We start from the raw sequence: 26,705 nt of genomic DNA, 5'->3' as shown, positions 1-26,705 counted from the left end.
AAAAGCTAAACTTTGAGTGTCCCACTAGCCACATTGCACAGCCAAGTTCAGTCTGCTGGGGTTGAGTCCCATGTTAGCCCAAAATGCAATCTCTTTCAGATGATAAATGGAAATAGCCTCCCACACATCTATTTAACACAGCTCCTCCTCTTCCAGGAAAGCTCAGGGAGGGATATGGCTCAGATGCCACAGGGGAGAGTTACCTCCTCTGCACTATGGGAAAACCCTGTGACCCAAGTTTTCCAGACTTTCCCTTTGGTAAGTTAAATCAAAGCTAAAGGAGACTGGGAAAAACTCTCAACTCCAGAAAGCCTTGCTCTCAACCCTATTGTCTTACTAAAGAAGTCCAGTGCCAGCCTCTCATAAGCCTCAAGACTCAGCTTTAGAAATAGAAGACTGTGAATGAAAAATAATTTCAGGGAAGAGGTGGAAATAAAATGTATTGGTTTAATACTTGCAAGATAAAACAATGACATGCAGAAGGTATCCATTCTCAGCCATGTTCTGCCCATAGTGAGAGAAGTACATAATGTCGTTCAAAATTAAGATGCTTTACATAGACTTAATAAGCCGAATAAACATATGCCTTTGTCAGATACCCTGTCAGAACCATTAGATCTTCAGAGGTCAAGGTTCAACTGATTTTAGAACTAAATCCTATTCTAAATAGTCCATGTTTCTGTGATTTTATCTTTGACGAGCCAAAAAAATATTTTTTTCTTTTTCTTCTTTTATAAATTTATTTATTTTTTATTTTATTTATTTTTGGCTGCGTTGGGTCTTTGTTGCTGCACGCGGGCTTTCTCTAGTTGCGGCGAGAGGGGGTTACTCTTCGTTTGGGTGCGCGGGTTTCTCATTGCAGTGGCTTCTCTTGTTGCAGAGCATGGGCTCTAGGCACGCGGGCTTCAGTAGTTGTGGCACGCGGGCTCAGTAGTTGTGGCTCAAGGGCTCTAGAGCACAGGCTCAGTAGTTGTGGCACACGGGCTTAGTTGCAGCATGTGGGATCTTCCCTGACCAGGGCTTGAACCTGTGTCCCCTGCATTGGCAGGCGTATTCTTAGCCACTGTGCCACCAGGAGAGTCCCTTTCTTTTTTTTTTTTAATTGAAGTATAGTTGATTTACAATGTTGTGCTAATTTCTGCTGTACAGCAAAGTGACTCAGTTATACACATATACACATTCTTTTTATATATTCTTTTCCAGTATGGTTTATCCCAGGAGACTGGATATAGTTCCCTGTGCTACACAGACTCACAGTCATAGAGAACAGATTTATGGTTGCCAAGGGGCAGCGGGCGACGGAGAGGGACGAACTGGAAGTTTGGGGTAGGTAGATGCAAACTATTACATTTAGAATGGATAAACAACAAAAACTATTTTATATCAGGTTTCCACTTAGGGTTTTGCTTACTCATTTAAGTAGCTCAAACCTAAATTACAAGTTTTAATGTTTTAGAGTGGCATTAAATGGTTTTCCAAAGTTGAGCAGGTTTTATTGAAAGGTCCCCAAAGCTTGTGATGTTTCACATTTTAATGGATTCAATTTTCTGTGTATTCTGTTTAGTGCCAGGCAGTGGCAACAATTGCATCTCATGTATATTGTTACTCTAGTTGAGTTAGGATAACCCTAACTTAAAAAAGTTCTCTCTACCAATGTGCAAGTTTCCAAACAACCAGAAAAGTATAGAAATGCTGAGTAATCAGAGTTATGGAAGGACCAAATAAGAGGAGGCCAGGCGGAGTTTGTCTGGAAAGGTTTTATAATGCCTCTATGATTAATAAACCCAAGGAAAACATCTGAAACTTGTTTGAAATGTTAAGAATGAACTATTGGAGAACAACTGGGCTTCAAAGAGTAGCAAAGTATGTGAGGCCATATCTCATTGGGGGTGGAGGGGGGAGGAATCCTATACCCTCAATAAATTACTTAGAAAGGAGTAGAAGGTTGAGTTGGACAAATTTAGAAGACTTTCTATTAATTCATCAACTCAAACTACTCCCTCCAAACCCTAAATCCCTGGATTTCCAAAGGAACTTCCTAGGACTTTGTGTTGCACACTGAATATTCCCAGAAATGTGGCTCCATATTGCATATCCGGATCGGATGGGACTTAACAAAAGGAAAGTGCATGGAAATCTGGAGAGTTCTGTAAAATATCTTTAGACACCGCGTACGTATGAAAAGGGGCTTAAGAAATGAAGTAAAGGAGAAGGCATTCAGCTTTATAAACTATAACAACATTAACAACACACACTCATTGAGTATCAACAAAGAGCAAGACGTGCTCCTAGGGCAAACGAAGCAACTGACAAAGGATTAATCTCCAAAATATACAAGCAGCTCATGCAGCTCAATATCAAAAAAAAACAACCTAATCCAAAAATGGTCAGAGGATCTAAACAGACATTTCTCCAAAGAAGATATACAGACTGCCAATAAACACATGAAAGGATGCTCAACATCACTAATCATTAGAGAAATGCAAATCAAAACTACAATGAGGGGGTTTCCCCGGTGGCGCAGTGGTTGAGAGACTGACTGCCGATGCAGGGGACACGGGTTCGTGCCCCGGTCTGGGAAGATCCCACGTGCCACGGAGCGGCTGGGCCCGTGAGCCATGGCTGCTGAGCCTGCGCGTCCGGAGCCTGTGCTCCGCAACGGGAGAGGCCACAACAGTGAGAGGCCCGCGTACCACAAAAAACAAACAAACAAACAAACAAACAAAAAAACTACAATGAGGTATCATCTCACACCAGTCAGAATGGCCATCATCAAAAAATCTACAAATAATAAATGCTGGAGAGGGTGTGGAGAAAAGGGAACCCTCTTGCACTCTTGGTGGGAATGTACATTGATACAGCCGCTATGGAGAACAGTATGGAGGTTCCTTAAAAAACTAAAAATAGAACTACCATACGACCCAGCAATCTCACTACTGGGCATATACCCTGAGAAAACCATAATTCAAAAAGAGTCATGTACCACAATGTTCATTGCAGCACTATTTACAATAGCTAGGACGTGGAAGCAACCTAAGGGTCCATCGACAGATGAATGGATAAAGAAGATGTGGTACATATATACAATGGAACATTACTCAGCCATAAAAAGAAATGAAATTGAGTTATTTGTAGTGAGGTGGATGGACCTAGAGTCTGTCATACAGAGTGAAATAAATCAGAAAAAGAAAAACAAATACCATATGCTAACACATATATATGGAACCTAAAAAAAAAAAAAAAAAGGTTCTGGCGAACCTAGGGGCAGGACAGGAATAAAGATGCAGACGTAGAGAATGGACTTGAGGACACAGGGAGAGGGAGGGGTAAGCTGGGACGAAGTGATAGAGTAGCATTGGCATATATACACTACCAAACGTAAAATAGATAGCTAGTGGGAAGCAGCTGCATAGCACAGGGAGATCAGCTCAGTGCTTTGTCACCACCTAGAGGGATGGGGTAGGGAAGGTGGGAGGAAGACGCAAGAGGGAGGGGATATGGAGATATATCCATACGTATAGCTGATTCATTTTGTTATATAGCAGAAACTAACACAACATTGTAAAGCAATTATACTCCAATAAAGATATTATAAAAAAAAAAAGGACTTGTTCCTAGGAACAGAAAGTTTTAAGTTTGTCCCTCCCTTCAAGATATTTCATCTAGCTGATGTGATAGATAGCATAACTAGAATGCACACAATTGTAATTAAATCAGCACAACACAGAATTAGGTCAAAGAATCATAAACATTCCTCTCTAATGCGAGCGTGTGAGGAAGAGAAACTTTTTTTGAAAGGGTCTGGTTAATCAGAGATGCAGATAGATAATCATTAGACAAAGAGTACACTGCATACATAACATAAAGATTAGCCAATTCTCAAATATTCATGATTATAAGGAGAGAAATTATGCAGGTGATTGAAATATATCTATGAGATCCTCAAGTTTTATACAGTCAAATTTCAAAAATCTCACACTTTCTTACATCATGCGTCGATTCCCCTAAACTACAGGGCCTAAGTCAGAGTTTCATCAGTCACTTTACTAAAAATTACTCCACAGTCACAAGGTGGTACTTTGTGCAAGATATTGCTGGGGGAAAAAGAGCCTGGTAACAGTAAGAACAGCAAGGAGGGGGGGTCTCTCACTGGCCCATGTTTGTGGGGACCGACCTATAACTTAAGAAGCCCCCTCCAGCTTCCACATCTCATACCAGATAAAGAGTCACAGAAGTCCTCTCCAGCAAGCTAAGACCTCACCCCTTTGACCTCCCAACAGTCCCACCCAGAGGCCAAGGGTCAAGAACCTGCTTTCTCCACGGTGCCCCTAATGCAACCTCCCCTCCCGCCCCCATGCTCCACGTTCCTCCTCTCTCCATCTCCAGTGGAGCACCAGGCAAGCAGTAGATGAAGAACCTTGTCACAGGTCACATGCACACCAGAGAGCTGCATGGTGATTGGAGGGTGAAAGATGGTTTCCCCCACCCCTGCTCTAGGAACTTATTCGAACCGAGGCATCAGTCGTGCTGATTGCACAGCTCTCTGCTCAGGTCAATGAGGTAAGCCTCAACTCAAATCAAGACACTGGAAATATACAAATGTGCAAAATTATGAGTGAGAGCAGGAAAAGTTCTAGGTGAGTGTATGGTTGGGTGAAGAAGATGTGGTGAAAAGAAAAGATGCGGTGAAGTCCAAGCCCGTCATTAGTATGTGAATAGCTCTGTGACTCAGTTTCAGTGAAAGACACCACCAGATCGGTTGATAGGCTCATATCCTGTGCTCTTTCTGTGGCTATTGAGATTTACAAGAAGCTTAATCAAGCCTAAAATAGATGTTATACTACTAATAGGTGCTTGTGCACAGAAACCCCTTCTCCCTTTTCCCATAGTAACCGACCTGGAGCTGGACACTGATCACCCAGCTGGCCGGCGTTCCCAGGCTCCCCTGCCATTAGGTACGGCCTCGTGACCAAGTTCTCTCCATGAGAGCAGGGATGCTGATGCTACTTCTGGGTCTGGCTGGGCCTAAGACAATGGGCAGACGCTCCTCCCCTCTCTTTTCCCCTTCCCACTGGCTGGAAGCTAGAAATGGCACTTTCTGCTTTGACCATGTAAACAAAGATATACCCTCATGTCTCCTCCAGCTCCTACTGTGGAGCAGCAAGATAAAAGGAACGTGCTTCCCCGAATGGGAGGCCCGCGAATCTGTCCCACAGAACCGTGGACTAATACATAAGAAGGAAACATCTCCATTCTTCAAACCACTGTGTTTGGGATTTTTTTTTTTTTTTTTTTTTTTGTACAGCAGCTTAGCCTTAAGCTAATTCAGAAAAGAGAGTATGTTATAAAGGGAAGGGTATAGCATTCAATAACAATATCTTCTAGTAAGAGGTCCGTTTAATTTTTTAGTTTTCATACTTAGCTTTTATTGAAGCCTGGGAAAACATTGTACTAGTGTAGAAGCTGTATTAGTGCCCACCCCACATTCCTGAGGAATTTTCAGTATGCTCTGGTGAGATTCCAACCACTGGCATGGTGTATGCATCCCTCAGGGCTGTTGTTCAGGAGCAGAGTATAGTGCTAAGGAATTAATACCCCAGAGAGAAGCCCTCAACCAGTGACCTCCCAGAAGTTGGTGTATTAATATCCCAACTCCCTCACCCCTCAGGTGGAAATTTCTAAGGTGTGTGCTTTGCATCATTTTTCCCTACAGAATTAAGCTCTAGGTGTCCTTTGTGGTAGCTGGCTGACCCACGTACTCTTTGCCAGTTGACACCTTGTCATTTGATTCTTCCCCCACTTCCCTACCATATTCTCTGAACTTCCCGAGTAAACTATTTCACTGGAATTCTTGCCTTAGAATTCCTGTTTCTGGGAGAACCCAAATTAAGACAGCCAGCTACTTCATATTCACCATCTGAGCCAAAACAATTCTCCAACACAGCTATTATTATTAGATAGGATTACACTATTTTTATGGATGAAGAAATCGAATTTCTGAGAGGGTAAGTAATAGACCAAGGTCAGTGTCAGAACTAAAATTAGAACCCAGGACAATCTCACTCAGAAGTTTTTACACATTCTAATATTGATACTAAACTCCACTAGAAGTGTAAGTTTTCCAATTATCTATTGATATAACATGCAGTAGATGATGATGTTGACAGTTTTATGATTGGAGAATACATCTCAGGGAAATTAGACAAAATAGACTCTACATTAGCCTATAATATTTGTTTTAAATAAAACACTTCCAATAACATTTTTTTTTTTTTTTTTTTTTTTTTTTTTTTTTTTTTTTTTTTGTGGTACGCGGGCCTCTCACTGTTGTGGCCTCTCCCGTTGCGGAGCACAGGCTCCGGATGCGCAGGCTCAGCAGCCATGGCTCACGGGCCCAGCCGCTCCGCGGCATATGGGATCCTCCCAGACCGGGGCACGAACCCGTATCCCCTGCATCGGCAGGCGGACTCTCAACCACTGCGCCACCAGGGAGGCCCCCAATAACATTTTGTTAAACAGATATTTTTAGCCTTATAGAAACAAAACAGGCAGTTTTAGGTTACTTGCTAACACAAATTTACTTAGCACATTTTTTAGTTACTCAAATCCTGACTAGAGCTAATTCTGTTGAATAAACCTGCTTCTTAAGAAGGCCTGCATGTATTCTTTCTGATAGCAACCTCGGTGTGCTCACTTCCCTATTGAGACTTGCACAGAGAAAAGGAGAGTGGGTGAATACACATCGAGGTGTTATAATTCATAAGGCTTAGGGCTCAGGAATTGTTGTATTTGAACAAAGAAATCAATCTATCTACTACAGAATTAATAGAACATTGGTTTTAGAATTTCAGAAGTTAGTCAACAAATAAAATTTAGAGATACCTGATGAGACAAAGTTACCTTACCTATGCTTTTCCTAATGCAAGTACTCCTAAGACTAAGTCCATATAAAGCAGGCATACACAGAGGACAGTTAAAATCTGAGGAAATAGGGACTTCCCCAGTGGTGCGGTGGTTAAGACTCTGTGCTCCCAATGCAGGGGGCCTGGGTTCAACCCCTGGTCAGGGAACTAGATCTCACATGCACGCCACAACTAAGAGTTTGCATGCTGCAACTAGGGAGACACATGCTTCAACTAAGACCCAGTGCAACCAAATAAATAAATAAATAAATATTTTTTTCAAAATCTCAGGAGGGAGGATTTGGTTCAAGTTGGCAGAGTAGAAGGAGGTGCTCTCACTCCCTCTTGCGAGAGCACTGGAATCACAACTAACTGCTGAACAATCATTGACAGGAATACACTGGAACTCACCAAAAAAGATACCCCACATTCAAAGCCAAAGGAGAAGCCACACTGAGATGGTAGAAGGGGCACAATCACAATAAAATCAAATCCCATAACTGCTGGGTGGGTGACTCACAAATTGGAGAACAATTATACCATAGAAGTCCACCCACTGGAGTGAAGGTTCTGAGCCCCACGTCAGGCTTCCCAACCTGGGGGTCTGGCAATGGGAGGAGGAATTCCTAGAGAATCAGACTTTGAAGGCTAGTGGGATTTGATTACAGGATTTTGACAGGACTGGGGGAAACAGAGACTCCACTCTTGGAGGGCACACACAAAATAGTGTGCACATCAGGACCCAGGGGAAGGCGCAGTGATCCCATAGGAGACTGAACTAGACCTACCTGCTAGTGTTGGAGGGTATCCTGCAGAGGTGGGGGGTGGCTGTGTTTAACCGTGAGGACAAGGACGCTGGCAGCAGAAATTCTGGGAAGTACTCCTTGGCGTGAGCCCTACCAGAGTCCACCATTAGCCCCACAAAAGAGCCCAGGTAGGCTCCAGTGTTGGGTCAATTCAGGCGAAACAACCAACAGGGAGGGAACCCAGCCCCACCCTTCAGCAGACAAGCGGATTAAAGTTATACTGAGCTCTGCCCATGAGAGCAACACCAAGCTCTACCCACCACCAGTCCCTCCCATCAGGAAACTTGCACAAGCCTCTTAGATAGCCTCATCCACCAGAGGGCAGGCAGCAGAAGCAAGAAGAACGACAATCCTGAAGGCTGTGGAAGGAAAACCACATTCACAGAAAGACAGACAACATGAAAAGGCAGAGGGCTATGTACCAGATGAAGGAACAGGATAAAACCCCAGAAAAACAACTAAATAAAGTGGAGATAGGCAACCTTCCAGAAAAAGAATTCAGAAAATGATAGTGAAGATGATCCAGGACCTCGGAAAAAGAATGGAGGCAAAGATCGAGAAGATGCAAGAAATGTTTAACAAAGACCTAGAAGAATTAAAGAACAAACAAACAGAAATGAACAACACAATAACTGAAATGAAAACTACACTAGAAGGAATCAATAGCAGAATAACTGAGGCAGAAGGACGGATAAGTGACCTGGAAGACAGAATGGTGGAATTCACTGCTGTGGAAGAGAATAAAGAAAAAGAATGAAAACAAATAAAGACAGCCTAAGAGACCTCTGGGACACCAACATTCACATCATAGGGGTCCCAGAAGGAGAAGAGAGAGAGAAAGGACATGAGAAAATATCTGAAGAGATTATAGTCGAAAACCTCCCTAACAAGGGAAAGGAAATAGTCACCCGAGTCCAGGAAGCGCAGAGTCCCATACAGGATAAACCCAAGGAGAAACATGCCGAGACACATAGTAATCAAATTGGCAAAAATTAAAGGCAAAGAAAAATTATTGAAAGCTCCAAGGGAAAAGCGACAAATAACATACAAGAGAACTCCCATAAGGTTAATAGCTGATTTCTCAGCAGAAACTCTACAAGCCAGAAGGGAGTGGCATGATATATTTAAAGTAATGAAATGGAAGAACCTACAACTAAGATTACTCCACCCGGCAAGGATCGCATTCAGATTTGATGGAGAAATCAAAAGCTTTACAGACAAGCAAAAGCTAAGAGAATTCAGCATCACCAAAAAGCTCTACAACAAATGCTAAAGGAACTTCTCTAAGTGGGAAACACAAGAGAAGAAAATGATCTACAAAAACAAACCCAAAACAATTTAAAAAATGGTAATAGGGACATACATATTGATAATTACCTTAAACGTGAATGGATTAAATGCTCCAACTAAAAGACACAGGCTTGCTGAACAGATACAAAAACAAGACCCATATATATGCTCTCTACAAGAGACCCACTTCAGACCTAGGGACACATACAGACTGAAAGTGAAGGGATGGAAAAAGATATTCCATGCAAATGGAAATCAAAAGAAAGCTGGAGTAACAACACTCATATCAGATAAAATAGACTTTAAAATAAAGACTGTTACAAGAGACAAGGAAGGACAATACATAATGATCAAGGGATCAATCCAAGAAGAAGATATAACAATTATAAATATATATGCACACAACATAGGAGCACCTGAATACATAAGGCAAATGCTAACAGCTCTAAAAGAGGAAATCGACAGTAACACAATAATAGTGGGGGACTTTAACACCTCACTTACACTAATGGACAGATCATCTAGACAGAAAATTAATAAGGAAACACAAGCTTTAAATGACACAATACACCAGATAGATTTAATTGGTATTTATAGGATATTCCATCCAAAACCAGCAGATTACTCTTTTTTCTAAAGTGCACACGGAACACTCTCTAGGAAAGATCACATCTTGGGTCACAAATCAAGCCTCAGTAAATTTAAGAAAATTGAAATCATATCAAGCATCTTTTCCTACCACAACACTATGAGATTAGAAATAAATTACAGGGAAAAAGCTGTAAAAAACACAAACACTTGGAGGCTAAACAATACGTTACTAGATAACCAAGAGACTACTGAAGAAATCAAAGAGGAAATCAAAAAATACCTAAAGACAAATGACAATGAACACACGATGATCCAAAACATATGGGATGCAACAAAAGCAGTTGTAAGAGGGAAGTTTATAGCAATACAATCCTACCTCAAGAAACAAGAAAAATCTCAAATGAACAATCTAACCTTACACCTAGAGGAACTAGAGAAAGAAGAACAAACAAAATCCAAAGTTAGTAGAAGGAAAGAAATCATAAAGATCAGAGCAGAAGCAAATGAAATAGAAACAAAGAAAACAATAGCAAAGATCAATAGAAGTAAAAGCTGGTTCTTTGAGAAGATAAACAAAATTGATAAACCATTAGCCAGACTCATCAAAAAAAAAAAAAAAAGGGGGAGAAGACTTAAATCAATAAAATTAGAAATGAAAAAGGAGAAGTTACAGCAGACACCACAGAAATGCAAAGCATCCTAAAAGACTACAACAAGCAACTCTATGGCAATAAAATGGACAACCTGGAAGATATGGACAAATTCTTAAAAAGGTATAACCTTCCAAGACTGAACCAGGAAGAAATAGAAAATATGAACAGACCAATCACAAGTAATGAAATTGAAACTGTGATTTAAAATCTTCCAACAAACAAAAGTCCAGGACCAGATGGCTTCACAGGTGAATTCTGTCAAACATTTAGAGAAGAGCTAACACCCATCCTTCTCAAACTCTTCCAAAAATTTGCAGATGAAGGAACGCTCCCAAACTCATTCTATGAGGCCACCAGCACCCTGATACCAAAACCAGACAAAGATACTACAAAAAAAGAAAATTACAGACCAATATCACTGATGAATATAGATGCAAAGATCCTCAGCAAAATACTAGCAAACAGAATCCAACAACACATTAAAAGGATCATTCACCATGATCAAGCGGGGTTTATCCCAGGAATGCAAGGATCTTCAATATACGTAAATCAATCAATGTGATACACCATATTAACAAACTGAAGAAGAAAAACCATGTGATCATCTCAATAGATGCAGAAAAATCTTCTGACAAAATTCAACACCCATTTATGATAAAAACTCTCCAGAAAGTGGGCATAGAGGAACATACCTCAACATAATAAAGGCCATATACGACAAACCGACAGCAAACGTTCTCAATGGTGAAAAACTGAAAGCATTTCCTCTGAGATCAGAAAGAAGACAAGGATGTCCACTCTTGCCACTATTATTCAACACAGTTTTGGAAGTCCTAGCCACAGCAATCAGAGAAGAAAAATAAATAAAAGGAATACAAATTGGAAAAGAAGAAGTAAAATTTTCACTCTTTGCAGATGACATGATACTATACATACAGAATCCTAAAGATGCCACCAGAAAACTACTAAAGCTAATCAATGAATTTGGTAAAGTAGCAGGATATAAAATTAATGCACAGAAATCTCTTGCATTCCTATACACTAATGATGAACAATCTGAAATAGAAATTAAGGAAATACTCCCATTTACCACTGCAACGAAAAGAATAAAATACCTAGGAATAAACCTACCTAAGGAGACAAAAGACCTGTATGCAGAAAAGTATAACACACTGGTGAAAGAAATTAAAGATGATACAAACAGATGGAGAGATATACCATGTTCTTGGATTGGAAGAATCAATACTGTGAAAATGATTATACTACCCAAAGCAATCTACAGATTCAATGCAATCCTTATCAAATTACCAATGGCATTTTTTACAGAACTAGAACAAAAAAATCTTAAAATTTGTATAGAGACACAAAAGACCCTGGTTAGCCAAAGCGGTCTTGAGGGAAAAAAACAGAGCTGGAGGAATCAGACTCCCTGACTTCAGACTATACTACAAATCTACAGTAATGAAGACAATATGGTACTGGCACAAAAACAGAAATATACATCAATGGAACAAGATAGAAAGCCCAGAGATAAACCCACACACCTATGGTCAACTAATCTATGACAAAGGAGGCAAGGATATACAGTGGAGAAAAGACAGTCCCTTCAATAAGTGGTGTTGGGAAAACTGGACAGCTACACGTAAAACAATGAAATTAGAACACTCCATAACTCCATACACAAACATAAACTCCAAATGGATTAAAGACCTAAATGTAAGGCCAGGCACTATCAAACTCTTAGAGGAAAACATAGGAAGAACACTCTTTGACATAAATCACAGCAAGATCTTTTTTGACCCACCTCCTAGAGTAATGGAAATAAAAACAAAAATAAACAAACGGGACCTAATGAAACTTAAAAGCTTTTGCACAGCAAAGGAAGGGAAAGTACAAACAAGATGAAAAGACAACCCTCAGAATGGGAGAAAATATTTGCAAACGAATCAACGGACAAAGGATTAATCTCCAAAATATATAAACAGTTCATTCAGCTCAATATTAAAAAAACAAACAACCCAATCCAAAAATGGGCAGAAGACCTAAATAGACATTTCTCCAAAGAAGACATACAGATGGCCAAGAAGCACATGAAAAGCTGCTCAACATCACTAATTATTAGAGAAGTGCAAATCAAAACTACAATGAGGTATCACCCCACACCAGTTAGAATGGGCATCATCAGAAAATCTACAAACAACAAATGCTGGAGAGGGTGTGGAGAAAAGGGAACCCTCTTGCACTGTTGGTGGGAATGTTCATTGATACAGCCACTATGGAGAACAGTATGGAGGCTGCTTAAAAAACTAAAAATAGAATTACCATATAACCCAGGAATCCCACTACTGGGCACATACCCAGAGAAAACCATAATTCAGAAAGACACATGCACCCCAATGTTTATTGCAGCACTATTTACAATAGCCAGGTCATGGAAGCAACCTAAATGCCCATCAACAGATGAATGGATAAAGAAGATGTGGTACATATATACAATGGAATATTTCTCAGCCATAAAAAGAAATGAAATTGGGTCACTTGTAGAGCCACGGATGGATCTACAGAGTGTCATACAAAGTGAAGTAAGTCAGAAAGAGAAAAACAAATATCGTATATTAACGCATGTATGTGGAACCTAGAAAAATGTTACAGATGAACTGCTTTGCAGGGCAGAAATAGAGACACAGATGTAGAGAACAAACATACGGACACCAAGGGGGAAAGTGGTGGGGTGGGTGGTGGTGGTGGGATGAATTGGGAGATTGGGATTGACATATATACACTAATATGTATAAAATGGATAACAAACAAGAACCTGGTGTATAAAAGAATAAAATAAAATTCAAAACTTCAAAAAAAAAAGAGCAAATAGCAACTGAAAAAAAAATCTGAGGAAATAACAGTTACTTTATATTTGTATTTGCAATTTAATTTGTGCATTCTTTTAGATTTTAAGTTAACAGTGTGCTAGGAAAAACCCTGCAAAATTGTCACACACAGGCAATACAACGGGTTAATATAATATTGTAAATGGCGTGGAAGTATTATCAATACAAGATCTTAGAGAAAAAAAAGCTGTCTGTTTACTCTTAACCGCCACTAGATATAATCTAAACATCGCATTCCTAAAAAGATATGCAATATCACTTACATTCATCTATGCAACTGCATGCCTCTCCTGATCTTAGCTGAACTCTGCGGCATATTGTTAAGCTTTAGGTATTTGAGGTAAACGAACCCTGTGGTCACGCCTGCTTCAGCTGAAGCTAATGTCAATATGGCCAGGCATGGAGGAGAATACTAAAACATAAAAACACTGATTATCTTCAGAAAAATGTAACGAGTCCGTTCCTACCCTTATTGATGTCAGATTTTTATAGGGAACATTACATCACATGAAGTCTGAAAAAGAATGGAAGCCAGAATAAACAGAGCTGTGCATCAGAAAGTCTTATGCCTCACGGCAGACATAGTTTAGCCAATGTAGTCTTACTCTTATAACTTTTATCCAGACTGTGGTAATAAAACATAACTATGCACATTGGAACACACTTATCTAACTTGTAAACATGTACAAAATTTTATATACACATGTAAATAAAAAAACTTTGCCTGTCTCCAGATATGTACATGCTTTCCCTTTGTCCAATGACTCACATATGAGATTTTATAGTTTAATGAAATAATAAAATATACTCTCTATAAATATACTTCATCTTAAAAATAGTTTATGTATTTCATCTTAAAAATAGTTCTGCCTATTTTAAAAAATTATTATTTATTCAACATCCTACAGCATACCCTCATTTTAAGCCCTCAAGACTTAAGTATTATTTCGCTGAGGATGTTGTACTGCCTGACTGAGCTTTAAAACAAAGTTACATATCAAGAGCTCCAGTAATGGGAGAGCAGTATTGTGGTTATGTGGTTGGTGTTTTTCTTTTAAGTTTTCACTTATTGGTGATACAAACAAGTGTTCACAGGCGAAATGATATGATCTCTTGGGTTTGCTTTAAAATGCTTCAGATACTTGGAAAAATAAAGGTCGGAGGTTATAGATGAAACAATAATGCAGAATGTTGGGAATTATTGAAGTTGGAAGATGAATATAAACGGGCTCCTTATATTAGTCTCTCTTCTTTTGTATATTTTTTAAAATTTCCATAATAAAAATATAAAACAAAAAGATATTATTAACTGAGTACAAATCATGCAGTCTCTATTTAAAAGAGAAAGGAACAGTAACAATGAGATACACTAGTTCATACCAATCAGGATGATATAATTTTAATTTTATGCTTTTTCTGGGTTGGTATTAATTTAGCATAGGTCTAAAAGGTTATAATTACATATAGAAACTCCAATTTTTCTTCAAAATGTTGAAATGCTTTATAAATAAATACTTTGTTAAAGTATTTACAAAAAGTTAATTTTGAGAATAATAATATGATCTTTTTATAAAAGTAAGACAGTCTCATGTTCCTCATTTTCCATACTTGTGGAGGAAGCTTGCAAAGTTGGACACCCTCTGAGGTGAAGAGACCTCTCCGGAGAAACGTCAGGTAGAGGTACATCGTGACAGCTCAGGAACCCTACTGCAGTTCCCTTTTGCACAGAAGTTCTGGACATTTTTCTGACAGAAGACTGTTAGGCACTGTTTATTGATATATATTTTCAAGTATATGGTCAATAATATGTAAGTACTCAATCATCTCCCTTTTTGTTTTGCAGTATGCGAGAGAAACGAAACGATATTTATGGCAGATAAGTAATAAAACTTTATCTTAGTTTAGATGGATTTTAATAATGGGGTCTGTGGTCCATATTAGACTTTATCTACATATGAGAGAGAAAGCTCTTAAAGTTAAACACATTTGTTTTTCAACAAAATTAGTTGTTTCGCCATCATACACACTAACCTCAACTCAGACGCTGATGGGTAGTGCTTGACTGCCACCTGGTGGCCGCCCTCCGACTTACAGTGTGATTTTCCCTGACCCTCTGGCGTGAGGCAGCCCCGGCACCAGCCTGACACTCCAAATGCCAAATTAAAATAAGACATTCTCTGCCAGACAGATAGATCTTTCGGCCGAAAAGTAGACTCCCGAACCTCGTAACACAGTAATATCTATATTTTGAAATATAAAAACGGCTCTGTTCTATTATGGTCAAATACGCTCTAATACAAAAATTGAAAGGCAAAAAATTAGTAGTTATTTGCTATTTTTAAATAATCTATCATGTTTTAACATCTTAATTTAGTCACATGAGTCACCAAGGGATTAGGAGATTTGGAATCAGAAAACCAGGTATCACATGCTTAGTGTGACCTTTGAGCAAGTGAAGAAAATTATCCTCGTTTTGATTAGAAAAAGATAATTTTGAAATATTCACTTCTTTTTCTCCACAACTTCTTGTCTCCCCACTCCCCTGTCAGTAAGAAAGTTGATAAGAAAGCAAAAAAGAAAAAAGTCAGTATTCAGTGAAGTTTGGTTTGTTTAATAACTTACAAAATGGGTCGTCAGGGGAGTAGCCATAAAGTTTACACCACATGGGTCCGTTGGGAAAACAGTAGAACCAACTCCTTACTCTGCCCAGGAGAGGGAATGTGAGGTCACCAAGGACCCTAAGGGAGGTGGGCAAGAGCCTGGGGACCCTAAGGGAGGTGGGCAAGAGCCTGGGGAAGAGGGGGTCTGGAGAAGCCTGGCTCGTGCTCAGGAGACCACACGGGGAGGAGGAAAGTCTGGATCGGAGGCGGGTGGCACCACTGGTGCTTGAAACTGTGTGGTTTGCAGAATGTCTTCTATTGAATATTAGTCTGCTTTCTCATTTGTAGAACAAAAAATTTAGTAGGGAGACTTGGACACATCATCTTGTCAGATCATTGCTTTCTATTTCTGAAACTCCAAATGCGTCTTCTGCTGCCCTTTTACTTCCCTAACCCATCATCTGACCTGAATTTTCGATTATTCTAAGCACACCACAGTAGCCCGCAAAGTTCCTACTCTCTTCATTTTTACCACATACTCCTTCCCATGCGTCAGTCACAACTCGGTTGCTCTCGCCAACTTCTAGGTCCTCCTCCTCTCAACGTCACATTCGTCCTCTTGTTTTACTCCTTCAAGTCCTGTATGTTCCGTGAGTCCAAATATTCCCAGCCCAAGAGACTTTCCATCTCCTTCACACCCTTCACACTTTGTGACACCTACCGTGTATGGTCACATCTACCTACAGATCAGTGGTCCTCAACCTGGACTGCAACTAGAATCACACTGAGAGTTAAAAAAAAAAAAAAAAAAAAAAAAAAAACGATGGGGGCCTAAACACAGAGAATCTGATTTAATAGGTCTAGAAGGGGCAACATGGATCGGTACATTTTAAAAGCTCTCCAGGTGATTCAAATTTGAGCCAGGTTACAAACTATGGGATAGACTGTCAGTTCCTGAAAGGTAAGGACTTCGTCTTCATCTCTGAGGAAGCACATTGCATTAGACATACTGAGAGCTCAATGTATGTGGCAAGGATGAAGCAACTCCAGTATCTAAATGTTTGTCATAAAATAAGCCAAGAACTGGTCCAAATGCAGCACCTTATAAATAGATTCACAGGCTCTGCTAAGAGTATGCCATTGCCCCATTCCCCAAAAGACTAACTAGGGGCACAAACAGCTCCTTTTCTACTCAGTTCAATGCAACTCAATAAAATAATTAGCATATAGATATTTTTTAAATAAAGAACTAAATTGTGGCATATCCATATATATATATATATATATATATATATATATATATATATATATAAAACAACATATGCATAAAGTCTTGAATTACACGATTATTTATAACAGGAAAATATTGGAAACAAGGCAATGCTTATTTATAGGAGACTGCTTGAATACATTGTAGTATGGAATACTGTGTAAACATAAAAAAGAAAAGAATAAGAGAGATCTCTATGAATCAATATGGGGTCATTTTCAGGATATATTGTTAAGTAAACACAACAAAGTTTAAAAAGTCTATTATATATTACCTGTTGATTAAGAAAGGGAAATGTATGTTTGTTTTTGCGAAATGAGGAAAAGAAGTGTAAGCCAGAAAAAAGAAAATGTTTCCCTAAAGAGGATGGGTGGGGGGTGGAACAGAAGAAATAAGGAAGGAGGGACACTTTAGTGACATACCATCTTATATAGTTTCAACCTTTGGACCATATAAATGCTTTTACATAATCAAAAATTAAATGAAATAGCTGTAAAAAAAATTAAGTTGAACACAAATACAAACAGATGAACCTAAATGTATCAAGTTATAAAAATCAAACAGAAAAAAGAATTAATTCAAGTAACGTTTGAAGCCATTACTGTACATCCTTAATGGGATATATTCTAACGACAAAAAAAATTTTTTTTTAACTTTACTTGGTATTGCATTGTTAGTAGTGATATTGTATTGAAACTCTGAAACTATTTTACATGCATTTTAGGTCACTGTAAATAAGTTAACATATTATTGTTACTATGAACCAAGATTTTCCCTGTAAAAAAATACATATATATATATATATATATAAAATAAGCATATCTATTAAACAAAAGCAAGAATAAACACTGAAATGTTCATTTTGAATTGTATTCATTTTTAAATTAAATGAGAACAATCTTTAACACATGAAATTAAAATTATATCCAATTGGTGCTACATCCACACAGAAAAAAACTTTTCCAAGTGACTTTTTCTTCCAGTTTCATTGAGATATAATTGACATACGGCACTGTATAAGTTTAAGGTGTGCAGCATAGTGATGTGACTTACGTACATCACGAAATGATGACCACGATAAGCTTAGTGAACACCCATCACCTCACGTAAGATAAAAAATAGAAGAAAAGAAAAAAAAATTTGTTTTCCTTATGATGAGAACTCAGGATTTGCACTCTTAACAACTTTCATACATAACATACAGCAGTGTTAATTATATTTATCATACTGTACATTATATCTTAGTACTTACTTATCTTATAACGAAGTTTGTACATTTTGACTGCATTCATCCAATTTCCCCTGCCCCCATCCCTCGCCTCTGGTAACCACAAATCGTATCTCTTTTTCTATTAGTTTTTTTGGTTGGTTGGTTGGTTTTGGAAGTATAATTGACCTACAGCAGTGATTCACAATGCAGTGATTCAATATTTCTGTTCATTACAAGATGATCACACAATAAGTTTAGTTACCATCGTCAGCATACAGTTTAAACTATTATTAACTATATTCCCTATGCTGTACATTACATTCATGTGATTTATTTATTTTATAACTGGAAGTTTGTACCTCTTAATCTCCCTCATCTATTTCACTCATCCTTATAACCCCCTCTCCTCTGGCAGCCACCTATTTTTGGTCTATCTATGGATTTGCTTCTGTTTTGTTATGTTTGTTCATTTGTTTTGTTTCTTAGATTCCACATATAAGTGAAATCATATAATATTTGTCTTTCTCTGTCTGACATATCTCACTTAGCACAATACACTCTAGGTCCATCTATGTTGGCCCAAAGGGCAATATTTCATTCTTTTTTGGCTAACATCCAAGTGACTTTAAATATAAATTGTGATTGTACACCTCTAGAGAGATATACCCTAAGGATGCAAATAACTACACAAAAAAATTTGTATCTATTTTCAGTAATCATATTGTAGACAACAGTGTTATTCTGAGATTATGATGCATGTAATACATGAAAAAGCAAATGAGTAATTATGTGACATGCTAATCCTTTCATTCCTAGTGTCACTGAGAACCAGGATTCTTGGCATGGAAGAAAAGAAATAAAAATGTAAGACAGAAGCAGTTAGTAAAAACCGTGTAATCCTAAACTTGAATTGGATATATTATTATAACTCATTATATAATTCCTCTTAAAAAGAAATCCCTGGCTCTCTGCACTGGAAAGGCCTAGAAACAAGGATTATCCCACTGGCAATGAGCATTCCTAGAGCATAGACTGTGTTAACTGAAATCCCATTTCACACTGAAAGAAACCAAGACTCTTTTGGAGAAGTGGCTGGTTCCAGACCTAGGGCAGAGAAAAATTTAAGGTGAGTCTGAAACGTCTTACTCCACAAGGCAAGGAGGTATTCAAAGACTAGTGAAGTTGTGTCCTGATTTGAAGAGGCTTTCACTGGCTCAATCTGGGATAATCCGAGCATCAAAAAAACTGAAAACAGTAAAGGATTAAAACATGTTGAATAAAAAATTGAGTCCTTGGTGGTTCTCAAAAGAAGTAGAGTGAGAAGGGGATAAAAAAGGAGTGGGAGAGGAAAAACTCTCCTGATAGAGGAATGACAGCTCATAATTACAAAGGAATGAAAGAATTTTTTAAAACAAACCATTTTGCCTTCCCCAATGTAATAACTAATTTAGGCAAAAATCATTACTGGATGATAAAAATATTGCTTAAAGGTTGATGGGGAACAGTATATTCACATGGTCTGTAAGTACCAACTTCAAAGAGGAAAATATACCTTCAAAATGGAACCATCTGGCAGTCTGCCCTTAGCTAAGTGATCATACTTTGCACCACCGACAGTAAGACAAAGGGACTTGCTGACCCTCCTGTGTAATGCAGTAAGTGCACATCACCTGTGATTCCGCCTTGCCAGAAATGTTTAATCTAAATCTAATCAAAGAACATCACAAGACAAACTCAGAATGTGAGATATTCCAAATGAAAACTACATAGTCTATATTCTTCAAAAATAGCAATGTCATAAAAAACCAAACAAGGTAATGTCCTACATTAAATCTCATAGCAAGAAAACATAATGTATGATCCTTGATCATATCCTGAATCGAAAAATGAAAACAGCTGTAAAAGTTATGTTCTGTACAATTGGGGAAATTCTAATATGAGCTATATAAGTTAGATGATATTATTAAAGCACTGTTTTCTTAGATGTGATAATGGTAGGAGAATGTCCTTATTCTTAGGAAATGCTGAGTATCATGATGCCTTCAACTTATTTTCACATATTATATACACAGTTTAGAGATAGATGGGAGTTCATTGTACTTGTCTTTCAAATTCCAAATTCCTGCCAGTTTAAAAAATTTTTAAATAAAAAGCTGGAGGACAAAAGCACTATGTTATGTGCTATGACTGTTATAAAACTGAAAGATTATGTGAGGCAAGAAAGAAAAGCCCACAAATACCATGAGTTTTGAAAGCTGGAGACATCATTGGAGATCGGGAAAGACTTTGTAGAAGGAACTGCATTTCTAAATATAAGGGTCTTGAGTTAGGAAGGACCTTATAAATCATCCAATTCCATTCCCTCCTTCTGAAGATGGGAAAATTGAGAGGCTTTGCAGCTCATCCAAATTCAACAAATGTTTAGCACAAAGCTGTGAAATCTGAAGCACAGAATCCATGGTGGTTTTCCATGAATCCATTTATTGATCAAATCTCGTCCTACTTCCCATCTCAGATGGGCCAAGAAGGACACACTAAATAAGGAAAAGTATATAGAACTTAATCATTACAATTTCAAAATAAAATTTAAATGGCAGAAAAATTGCTGGCTTTGAAAATGGAAGGGGTGCGTGGGCAGCCTCTAGAAGCTGGGAACGCGCTCAGCTGACAACCAGCTAGGACATGGAGATGGCTTCAGTCCATGACTGCTAGAAGCTGAATTCTGCCAACAATCTAAATAAGCAAGGAAAAGTGTTCTCCCCTAGAGCGGCTAGAAAGGAGTGAAGCCCTGTTGACACTTTGGTGTTAGCCCAGTGAGACCCATATTCGACCTGTGATCTGCAGAACTGCAAGATAATAAATTTGTGTTGTTTATGCCTATATATGGAATCTAGAAAAATGGTACTGATGAACCTAGTGGCAGGGCAGGAATAGAGATGCAGATGTAGAGAGCAGACTTGAGGACACAGGAGGGGAAGGGGAGGCTGGGACGAGGCGAGAAAATAGCACTGACATATATACACTACCAAATGTAAAATAGCTAGTGGGAAGCTGCTGTATAGCACAGGGAGATCAGCTCGGTGCTTTGTGATGACCTTAGAGGGGTGGGATAGGGAGGGTGGGAGGGAGGCTCAAGAGGGAGGGGATATGGGGATATATGTATACATATAGCTGAGTCACTTTGATGTACAGCAGAAACTAACACAAAATTGTAATGCAATTATACTCCAATAAAGATGTAAAAATAAATAAATGAATGAATGAATGAATGAATAAATAAATAAATTTGTGTTGTTTAAAAAAAGAATTTGATAGGGCAAAAACAGGAACCCACAAGTATAGTACAACACAGGAAACATTAAAAGACCAACGAAAATCTCTTGGGTATTAAGTTTTTGTAAAAACATCCCAAATAAAAACAAAGTATCTCACTTTTTAAAAGCATTCATTGTACTTTCAAAAAAGTGAGTTGTCTTTTTTTCACATTAAGTTTAGTTGACCTACAAGTCTTTGCTAAATTGCATAATTGATAGAAAAAACTATTTGTAAAATTTAAGTTTTTGTTTCTCATGTATAATATCTACATCACTCTGGAGAATTTTAAAGTTATTTCAAGTTTTTTTGATCCTTCTTTTTAAGCCTAAGATGTGTATGCAGTTGGGCATATGACCTCTGTTAGATAGTGGCTATAGATTGGCATCGTCAGCTCCTGTCTGGAAAACAAGTATTTTCAAAGTTAATGAAAGCCATTTGGTCTGTTTTTGCTAGCCAGTTTTGCCTTTTAATTATAAAACCATATAAAAATCAGCAACATCCTATGAAGTAATGTAGTTTCATGGCAGGAATAAGGATGGGCCAATAGGTCTGAAAAGAAATCTTAATCTTTAAGTGATTGGTTTAAGGGTTGATAAACAAATACATCACATTTTCTTTTTTCACTTAGCTAAGTCATAAATCTAATTCTGAAAATCAAATAATCTCATTCAAACCTCTGTTACTGATTTTCAAATCTAACATAGAGAAACATCAACATAACAAATACCAGTAGTCATTAATGAACCCAGACAACCACAGCACATAGAAAAATAATTGAATAAAAGAATAGGTGGAAACTCTTACCACAGCCCCTGTCACTGCTTTCCAAAAGCTTCTGGGCATTGTATTTTGCTAAGGAATTCAAAGACGGAAAATTTTAGAAATCGTTTCTCTGTTTTGAAGTGCACAACAGAAAACTGTGTTCAAATTGTCTTCCCTTGGTTAGTTCAAAAGCAAAATAAAATGACAGTGCACAAATATTTTCATCCAGTTTGCAATGCTTCATTGTACATCCAGCCTATCTAATACATTACTTGAATTATGTTTTTGTGTGGGAATTACTGTCTCCTACCAAAGCATGCTCTTTATTTGGTCAGACAGAAGATTCAGAGAAAAACAAGTAAGACAATTTTCGTTTTCTTACCAGTGGGAGTCAAGTCTGCATTGAGGAAATATTTGTCATGCTCACCACATTTTTGTCATATATTTGTTTCACAGAGCCAGTGTGCAACTTTGAAGAGAGAAGAATGGCCACTGTGTATCACGCTGGAGAAATACTCGCTGCCACCCATCTTCCCTTCTGTAGGACAGCCAAGCCAGTCTTTCTAAAATAACTTTTCAATTCTGAATCTTGCCCACAATTTCCTAAGGTCTCCCTTTTGTCTCCTGCCTGAAATCCAGGCTCTCCAACCTGCCTCCAGTGATTCCCCCCCCACCAAAAACACCCCAGTAACAGGGCCAAATAGTCCACCTCTGTCCCTTTGCTCATCCTACTACAACTGCTTAGAATGACTTTTACCCAAATCCTAATCATCTCTCAAGACCCAGCTAAAGGCCTCTCTCATTCATGAGACCTTTCCCAGTCCTTGTGGTTCACATATTAACTCTCTCTGAAGGCCCATAGCATCTCTTGTCTGAACTTTTTTTTCTTTTGGCATTTAATAAAATACTCCCTTGTACCCTTGCCGTTTTTATGATTAACCTTCTACTCCAGTTGCTGGAAAACAGTAACTGTAGGCCATGGGAGCAAAAATGATTGTTATATCTGTGGTAGATGGTATTATTGTTTGTAATTATTCACTCCCTCTTTCTTCATGAATAAAATATGTTTCCCCAGTCCCTTTTACTTTGGGCTCAGACATCTGACTTGCTTTGGCCAATGGAATGTTTGCTATGTATCACTTCCAAACAGAAGTTTTTGAGGAATTGAAAGATTCCAAAGCTCTCCTAGCTCCTGTGCCCTCTGCCATAAGAAAAGCATAAGGCTTTCCTTTAGTTTAGGTCTCAAAATAAGGATATATGTAGAGGACAATCAGCTTGTAGTCTGGAGTAAAATCACAACATCCAATTAGTAGCTGACAATATAAACCTGAAAAGAAATAAATATTTGTTATTGTAAACCACTGAAAATTTGAGATTGCTTGCCATATAGTGAAAGCTGACTGATATAATATCTAATATTTTATAAGCACTATGTCCTGTATCCACAATATCTCATTTAACTAACACAATAATCCTGTGTGTTACATACTTTATTATCCTCTTTTTACATATGAGAAAAAAAGGATGAGGTAAAGTAACTAATCCGAAACACACAGTTCTGTAAGATTTTAGAATCACACACTTCTAGCTTTGAAGTTATATTCTACCACCTATTGAATATAGTATCAAAGGCATAATACAATCTCACTAAAAATCAGTCACATGTAAAACAGAGATAACAGTGCAGCTCTTCTCACAGTGTACTTCTAAGGGCTGTTGGAGGGATTAAATTAAATAACGTGTGAATGACCAAATGACTGAATGAGTGAGTGGGTCTTAATTTGTGTCACCCCTAAATTAGACCCTGAGATAAACACTGATGTGGGTAATTTAGGAAGAATGTGTGAGGAAGTGGGAAAAGTGAGATAAAGAATGAGAAAAGTCAATAAAATTATCAGGTTACAATTTGGGGTAAAAGACTCAATCGCACTAAGATACCATGTGGAATATGACTCAGATGGCCAAGTAAGATCCTATCAGGATCTTTCACAAATAACAACTAAAAACTCTGTACAAAAAAAGCAAACAAGAAAACCTGGAAAGTGAAGTCACTGGAAAGTAAGCAAGCAGATTCTGGAAGAATCAAAACTTGGGAGAAGGATCAGAAGAGTTTCAGTTTTCCATTATTACAAATTTTGCCCTGAGGGCAGGTCGAAGTTAGCACTGAAGAGCATGCCTAATACTCTAATAGAAAACAGTCTTTCTGGCCTAAAGAATCAGAGGATGGAATTTAGAGCAACCACAGATCCTGAAAAGTTGAGAGGGTGGGGAGAGAGATGGGATCCAGAAAGGGAGAACCCTGAATTCTGCTTATAAACTTTGCCCAAGTCTCTGAACTTGGGCATATACGAATGGAGCAGACTCCAATACCTCAGCTAAAGGTGAAATAGGGGGTTGAGCTGCTGCCCAAGAAAATGCCTTTACAGTTTGAGATTAGCCAAGTTAACTTTTCACTTAAAAAAAAAACAAAAAAAAACCACTCTTTGGAGAAATATAATATAGAGCCTTCACTACAGAACAACCCACAATGTCCAACATACAATCCAAAATGCTCCACTTATGAAGAACCAGGGAAATGTGACCCATTTTCAAGAGGTAAGACCATGAACCAAGACCAATCCCAAAATGATCTAGAGGTTGAAATTGGCAGACATGGATTTTAGAGCAGACTTTATAACTCTGCTCATTGAAATAAGAGAAAATATGCTTGTATTAATGAAAACATAAAGAATCTCAGCAGAAGAAAAATATAGAAACTATAAAAAAGAACCAAAAGGAAATTCCAGAGCTTAAAAAAAATGCAATTTTGAAAATAAAACCTCACTGAACAGGCTTAACAGCATATTGGATATGACAGAAGAACCAGTGAACTTGAAAATAGATCAATAGAAAGTATCCAATCTAAAAGACAAAAATATATTTTAAGATATTTTTTGAGGGAATTCCCTGGCAGTCCAGTGGTTAGGACTCTGCACTTTCACTGCCAAGGGCCTGGGTTCAATCCCTGGTCAGGGAACTAAGATCCCAAAAGCCACATGGTGCAGCCAAAAAAATAAAAATAAAATGCTTTTTTTAGATTATCAGAGTCTTGGAAACCTGTGGGACAATAATAGAAGTCTAACATACATGTATTAGAGTCCCAAAAGGAAAGAGGGAGAAAAAGTTATTCGAAATATAATGGCCCAAACATCTAAATTTGGTGAAAGACAAAAATGTAAGATTCAAGATGCTCAGAAGGAAAAATACAAAGAAAACCACACCTGGGAATTCCCTGGCAGTGCAGTGGTTAGGACTCCATGCTTCCACTGCGGGGAGCCTGGGTTCAATAGGTGGTCGGGGAACTAAGATCCTGTAAGCTGTGCAGCCAAAAAAAAAAAAGAAAGAAAGAATATCACACCTGTACACATCATAGTCAAACTGCTAGAAAGCAACATTAAAGAGAAGATCTTGAAAGCAGCCAGAGGAAAATGATACATTGCCCATAGGGGGACAACCATTTGACTATACACTGAATTCTCACCAGAAACTATACTGATCAGAAGACAGTGAAACAATATCTTTAAAGTGCTGAAATAAAAATTAAGCTGTCAATTTAGAATTCTATATCCAGTGAAAATATCTTTCACCAATAAGGGCAAAATAAAGACATTTTCATGCAATAGAAAACTAAAAGAAATTCACTATAAGAAATGCTTAAAAAAAAACACTTCTGTAGGCTGAAAGAAAAGTGAAATGAAATGGAAACTCAAATCTTCAAGAAGAAATAAAGAGCTTTAGAAATTGTTACTATGGGTAAATATAAAAGACAATATTTTTCCTTTCTTAAAAACTACATGACTGGGCTTCCCTGGTGGTGCAGTGGTTGAGAGTCCACCTGCCGATGCAGGGGACATGGGTTCGTGCCCCGGTCCAGGAGGATACCACATGCCGCGGAACGGCTAGGCCCATGAGCCATGGCCACTGGGCCTGCGCGTCCGGAGCCTGTGCTCCGCAATGGGAGAGGCCACAACAGTGAGAGGCCCGTGTACCGCAAAAAAAAAAAAAAAAACAAAAAAACTACATGACTATTTAAAGCAAATATTAAATATTGTCTTCTGGGGTTTAAAATACACGTAGATGTAATACATATGACATTTACAACATAAAGAATGGTAGAGGGGATAGTTAGTTGGTTTATAAAAAAGTTTCATGGTTTCTACGTTTTTACGTCAAGCAGTCACCAAAAAAATTTTATGCAAAGAGGTCTAGCCAAAAAGTCTATAGATAAATAAAATAAAATTTTTTTAAATATTCAAATATCAAAAAGAAGGCAGACAAGGAATAAAAGAGGAATAATAGAGGACACAAACAGAAAATAAATAATAAAATGGGAGATTGGTTCAAGACGGCGGAGTAGAAGGACGTGCACTCACTCCCTC

The 26,705-nt window shown here is 38.1% G+C and overlaps 1 protein-coding gene across 2 annotated transcripts in view; it reads right to left on the bottom strand.

The window, feature by feature from the left end:
* The window catches only part of FILIP1 (filamin A interacting protein 1), a gene marked incomplete at both ends in the record, with an annotated part of 223,407 nt that extends 201,039 nt beyond the window's left edge, over positions 1 to 22,368 (bottom strand). For both annotated transcript variants that reach the window (XM_079716772.1, XM_079716771.1), the window contains one exon: positions 22,330 to 22,368. In XM_079716772.1, the coding sequence (XP_079572898.1) occupies positions 22,330 to 22,368 (39 nt within the window). The remainder of the gene's footprint in view (positions 1 to 22,329) is intronic.
* Positions 22,369 to 26,705: the final 4,337 nt, after the last annotated feature.

The sequence above is a fragment of the Hyperoodon ampullatus genome, assembly GCF_949752795.1.
Source record: "Hyperoodon ampullatus genome assembly, chromosome: 12".
In the NCBI taxonomy this organism is placed as follows: Eukaryota; Metazoa; Chordata; class Mammalia; order Artiodactyla; family Ziphiidae; genus Hyperoodon; species Hyperoodon ampullatus.
Note: the sequence above shows the minus strand (reverse complement) of the source record. Positions and strands in the feature narration are given on the sequence as shown.